Source organism: Mus caroli, chromosome 7 (assembly GCF_900094665.2).
Source record: "Mus caroli chromosome 7, CAROLI_EIJ_v1.1, whole genome shotgun sequence".
Classification (NCBI taxonomy): Eukaryota; Metazoa; Chordata; class Mammalia; order Rodentia; family Muridae; genus Mus; species Mus caroli.
This window is the reverse complement of record NC_034576.1, coordinates 17379546-17385909: the sequence shown is the minus strand read 5'-3', so window position 1 is coordinate 17385909 and position 6364 is coordinate 17379546. Positions and strand designations below refer to the sequence as shown.

Sequence of the window (6364 nt, the reverse complement as noted above, 5' to 3'; positions counted from 1 at the left end):
GAGCAAGTTACTGTGAATTCCCAGCTGTGGATGGATCATCTGCATCAACATGCCTAGCCAAGGCTCAGGGAGATATTAGAACAGTGTATAGTAAGAACTTAAGAGATTAGGGAGGAGAACCGTGAAATGCTGGCTCCCGGACATGACATGGCTGAAGCACACATCATGTCATAGCAGCTGTGATTGCCGGCACAAGACCTAGACAAGATCAAATCAGTCAAAATTCCAGTGTATATGGGGACATAGGAGTGCTTGAGGCACCACCCCAGGCTGAGAAGCTATTGACAGCTGAAGTGTCCTGTGGAAGGGACACCTTTTTTCCCTTTGGCATAGGTGATAATGCTCATGCCCCAGTAGCTAATTCAGTAAGGATAGAGGGAGCCCCATGAGCCTTGCCAGCTCCTGTGAAGTAAGTAAGACTGATCTTGCCAACAGCCTGGTCTCTGGAATGTTTCCTGAGCCTTAGAAGAAGTTGTACAAATATTGTGTTTGCAGCCCAGCACTAAGCCTTCACCTTGGTTGGTGATTGCATAGACCCTAAAGCCTACCTGGTCACCACTTTTTCTCCTAAGAGAAAGTTAATCTTCTTCAATATCTTCTCCATGAAAAATCTCGTTGCTACAAAGAAAAAGCAAATTGAAGAATCAGAGAAGGGCATGAATAAAAGAGCCCGAGAGAGTTTGTTAGCAACAAGAGTAGGGGGCAAGGGTTTTTTAAAAGGGGTATACCCACACATCTTCCTTCTCCATTTTCATATGTAACCTACACACGGACAGGAAGAGGGTACTCACCTTTTTACAGTTCCTGGAGATAGGGGATGAACTGCAATGGGATCTCTCTCCGTGAACTTTAAGCTTGACAATAAATTTCTTCTTGGGGCTATAGGACTCAGGACAGCAGAGCTCAAAGCAGGGCATATAGGTGCAGCTAGGGCCACAGAGGTTAATCCGCTTAAAGGACAGGATGGTGTCATGAACACAACACTCCTCTGAGGGGTTGTAAGTTCTGCCATCACACTTGGGATTGCACGGCCATGAGCCAGGGCCTGAGAAAGTTGAAAACTTTCGAGCTCCTGTAACTCCTTCAAGTATAAACAGGAGTACTTCAATAAGGACAGTACCTGAGAAATATTGAGAGAGAGAGAGAGAGAGAGAGAGAGAGAGAGAGAGAGAGAGAGTCAGAATGTGCACAGCAGCTGGTGATGGTCAGAGGCAAAGACAAATCACCAGGTTCTTGGTTGCCAGTGATGATTCTGAAAGCTTTTTGAGACCGATTCTGGATGTGACTCTGGAATGGGCTGATACAAGAAAGAAAGATTCCACTTAGGAATGCTAGGTCTACGGTTATGAGGGAGACCCAGGAAATTGAACAGAAAAGACAGGATTCATTTGACATTCAGAGATGCCTTATAGCTGCAACAGTATTTAGACATGATTTTGTCAGGACATGATTTTGTCCTTCCCGAAGATTCCAGACGCCAGGACCCTAATCATGCTGGAGTGGAGTAGATGGCAGAGAAAGAGCAGAGTGTGCTTCCATCGGAAGCTGTTACATCAAGCTTGAAAACAATGAAGACCTCAATGTAGACTGAGCACAGAGTGTACAGAGGGAAGTCTTGATAGTTCCAGAATGAAGTGCTCATTTAGCTATCAGGGAACAGCTGGTGCTCGGAGATTCTTTATGTGTAGGTGAGGGTGAGACTGGGCAGCATTTCTTTACTGGAGAGTCTGTCAACAGCTTTCTTAATAAGGTGTTCAGAATCATATTTAAAGTTTTTTTCTTCCTAATAATAATATTATTATTATAATATAACTATAATAATAGCTATTATTATTATTGTTATTATTTGTGTGTGTGTGTGTACGTGTGCATATGCACGTGCCACACACACATATAGACAGGTTGGCAGGCACACAAACACATACAGAATGAGGGGAGAATGAGGATGTGAAAAGAGGTCTGGGGACATTATGGAATTAAGTCTCTCCACCCTTAAATGGTTTTTGCCAATAGAACTCAGGCCATAAATCTTGCTTGCAATCACTTTTATGTGCTAAGCCATCTCAACAGCCCCATGTTCAATAAATACGTAAAAAGCAAACCTTTCTATGTACCCAGTCATGTGTGTGAGTGTGTGTGAGAACATTCCAGAAGTGTGGAGTTGAGAGGACATTCTCTGTTGTTAGCCTTTACTTTCTACCTTGTTTGAGGTAGGGCCTCCTCTTCCTTGCTGTGCATTCCAGGCTGCTGGTGCTCAAGCTTCTCAAAGATGATCTCAGTCTTTCATGGGAGTCCTGGGAGTAGACTACAGTTCTGGCTTTATATAGGTTCCGAGTATTTAACTCAGGCACTCATACTTGAAGAGCAAACATTTTGCGCACTGAACTATCTCTTTAGCCCCAGAGCCACACTTAAAAGTCCTAGAGTAGAATTTTATTGAACCTGGAACTGAATTAGAGGCACTTTGGTAAGCTAATTGATGTTCATGATTTACTGGATCCATTCTTTTTTATTATTATTACGTATTTTCCTCAATTACATTTCCAATGCTATTCCAAAAGTCCCCCATACCCTCCCCCCCACTTCCCTACCCACCCACTCCCATTTTTTTGGCCCTGGTGTTCCCCTGTACTGGAGCATATAAAGTTTGCATGTCCAATGGGCCTCTCTTTCCAGTGATGACTGACTAGGCCATCTTTTGATACATATGCAGCTAGAGTCAAGAGCTCCGGGGTACTGGTTAGTTCATAATGTTGTTCCACCTATAGGGTTGCAGATCCCTTTAGCTCCTTGGGTACTTTCTCTAGCTCCTCCATTGGGAGCCCTGTGATCCACCCAATAGCTGACTGTGAGCATCCACTTNTGTGTTTGCTAGGCCCCGGCATAGTCTCACAAGAGACAGCTATATCTGGGACCTTTCAGCAAAATCTTGCTAGTGTATGCAATGGTGTCAGCGTACTGGACCCATTCTTAGCAGGAGCTGTGAGGCTTCTCCTGTGCTCCAAGGTGTCAGGATCCACCCCCCTCAATAACTCATAAGGATTTACAGAAAGTTCAAGAACATAAGGACATCAATAGTCATAGTGTTTGAGTTTTCCATGGCAGAACAACTTGCCTGAGGCTTGATAGTTTTCTCAGTCAGACAGTGAATTCTGGCTAAAGGTTATAGAGGCTGGAAAGTCACAGGTCACACAGCAGCCTTTAGACAGGATTATGTTTCTTCAGCTCCGTGTAGATATTTTGGAAAGAGAGGTCATGAGTGGCAACCTGCTTCTTTCCAAGACACTGTTAAGATGACTACTAGGTGAGAATGGGAGCTCTGTCATTGCTGCCATGCACTGACATCATTTCCTGTAAAACAGCTCTGTCTCCATGCTCTAAAACAGCTTATAGGCGCTACTCTGAGTCATTCTAGCATTGATTAAGATTTTATGGCAAAACCATTTAGGGGACACACAGAAAATGTGTAGTAATAATAAAACATTAGAGTGTTTTTTAACCTATATATTTGGGTGACCTGCAATCATCTGCCTAAAGTAATCTAAGGGGCTAGAGAGATGGCTCAGTGGACTCAGAACTTGTTTTTCAATCAGGAAGACATGAACATGAATCCACAGGACCTATGGAAAAAACCAGGCATGACCCTGCACATCTATAACCCAGAATTTGGAATAGAGACATAAGGATCTAAAGAGCTTGCTGGCCAGCTAAAATAATCCAAACAGTGAACTTCTTTGGGTTCACTGACAGATCTTGTCTCAAGGCAATGCAATGGAAGGCAACAGAGAAAGACACCCATTCACTTGTCCCATGTCTATGTGCACTCACATGGGCACTCAAACCCACACAACTCATAAACATGCAACACACACACGCAACCAGCAACAATAAAACAATAATTGTCAAGAATCATCTAGATGAATCAGATCTGGTCAGATCTGGCCATGGGTGACTTGGGTGATATTCCTATAGAATGAGAGATGGAGTAGAGAAGAGTAATGGGATGATAAAGGAAGAGAGGGAGGGAGAGAGAAGCAAAGAGAGAGAGAGGTGGGGAGGGGAAGGGAGGGGAGGGAAGGAGGGGGGAAGGGAGGGGAGGGGAGGGGACGAGAGGAGACGAGAGGAGAAAAGAGAAGAGAGGAGAGAAGGAGATGACATGGACCAGCACATGATTACCTGTAAGTGAAATTTTAGAATGCAAACACAGCAAGACTCTATCCATGATACCTCCTACTCAAGCCCTTGCTATATAGTAGGACCCTCACTTGTACACAGTCCTTGCAGTGGTGAAGGTGAGCAGTCAAGTTTCATGTCTAGGACTGTGACCCTCATGATCTTCTGATTCTGGGACTCTCAGGACTCCAGGTCACAGTGCTGACAGGCACATCTGGGATGTGCTACTGGGGCTACAGACCTGGATGCCACCCAAGGGTAGAGATGGCATCCTTGTTCTTGCTATGCTCCCCCACTCCAGGCAATGTTTTGATAATTAATAGACAGCTATCTGAAGAATAATGATGGCTTGTAATTTTAATCCCAGCACTCTGGGGCTGAAGTAAGAGTATCTCTGTGAATTTTAAGCCAAGGTGGTCTAAATAGAAATTTCCAGGACACTCAGGGCTTCATGGTGAGACTCTGTCCCAAATAAATAGATGTTAAAAAGAAAGAAAGAAAAAGAAAGAGATAGCTAGACAGAGCTAGCTAGCTAACTAGACAGACAGACAGACAGACAGACAGACCGATAGAATTCAGGGATAAATGAGGGATGCTAAACATCCATGTCTCCTTGGGGTGTAGAATACTTACAAGCATTTCTGATCTTCATTTTTCTGGATAGGCTGTGTGGTTGTAAGTGGTGGAGTTGTGGAAGAATGATCATCTGAGACTGTGAGCTGTGGCTGACACACACATGATATTTATACCTTATAGGCAATGATACTCTTTGATGGGTGGAGTTCACAGTGCTACAGAACAGAAAAGAAGACAAAAGAGTCAAGTCAAACAGATACTCATACCGTAGAACATTCCGTTGTGTGACTGATAACTGTAAAGGGAGGTGCTAATACTAAGATCTAGTTCCTAATTGGTTCTTGACTTGTCAATAAAGACGGCAGAGGGCCAATTGCTGGAGAAAAAGTACCAAGGAGAAAAATGGCATGCCAGAGAAAGTGAGAGAGGGGCTTTTTTCAGCTATGTTTTGGAATGAGAATCACTGGAATCACTGCTATAATCATGTAGGGACAAAAGGGAGCTGGGAGGGGCCAGAGCGCAGCAGCTCCTGGGCAAGCCAGGTCAGTGCTGGTGGCTTCCATCCAGCTAAGCCTGTGGAACAAAAGAGAGCTGGGAGTGGGTTGGTAGTGCAGCAGGTCCTAGAAAAGGGTGGTAGCATGCATTTTAAAACTGCACACAACCGTTAACTATCTTCTGGATTTCCGTTTGGAAGGGATATCACATCTGAATATTCTCCTTTATTTGTGTACAGACTATCAGTGAACATCCACTCTTTCTGCCTTCTTCATGTGTTTTACTCTGGAAGTCTCAAGGTCTCACCCTGTCTGTATTTTGGTTCTGAATGCAGAGTTCTGCTGTTTAAAATAAGAAAGCACTTGCTTAGCACATATAAAGCCCTAATCCTGTTCCAAGTCATGCATCATGTTTTGAAAATTAAACTCTAAGAAAGAAGAGTCAAAGAATCAGCAGTTTTTGAAACTCCTGTTCTAGATTATTCTATTCTAGAATTCTATTCTAGAATTATTTAAGTTCATAATTTCCATCAAATAACTCTGAAAACTTTTAATTGAAAAAAAAAAGTACTTTGCAGTGCTGGGAATTGAGTCCAGGCCCTTGGTCTTCTACCACTGTGCTGTATCCACCAAATGTCAACAATAAAGTCATGTAAACCAAACCCAAAAGGTGATACTGCCAGTTGTCATGTTAATGTGTGTGGAAGAATTCTCACAAAGCTTCATCCTTAGAGGAAAAGAACGGATCCAGGGAGAGGGAGATTCAATCTTCTCCAAGGATAAATACCGATAGGTTAGTTACTCCAAAGATTCATCTGTAAACACTTATGAGCAACACTAAGTTAACTCAGCAGGTTATACTTATAAACCTACATACATGTGTGTATATATATATATATATATATATATATATATATATATATGTGTGTGTGTGTGTGTGTGTGTGTGTGTGTGTGTATACATATACATGTATATACATATGTAAATATGTATACAAATTATGATCAGAGAATAAAGGCTATGTGGTGGTAGCCATGCATCATCTGCAGGGTACAGCATACTAGTGATTCACAGATGGAACTCTACTGTGGTAAAGCCCATGGAGACCCCTGGGATTCCCA

The 6364-nt window shown here is 43.0% G+C and overlaps 1 protein-coding gene across 1 annotated transcript; it reads right to left on the bottom strand.

Moving 5' to 3' along the window:
• Positions 1 to 578: 578 nt before the first annotated feature.
• LOC110297262 (insulin growth factor-like family member) lies at positions 579 to 4825 on the bottom strand. Its single transcript, XM_021166011.1, has 3 exons — positions 4807 to 4825; positions 792 to 1120; positions 579 to 611 (listed from the first exon to the last, which is right to left on the bottom strand). The coding sequence occupies exons 1-3, from the start codon at positions 4823 to 4825 to the stop codon at positions 579 to 581; spliced, it is 381 nt and encodes a 126-aa protein (XP_021021670.1).
• Between the last annotated feature and the right edge of the window lie 1539 nt (positions 4826 to 6364).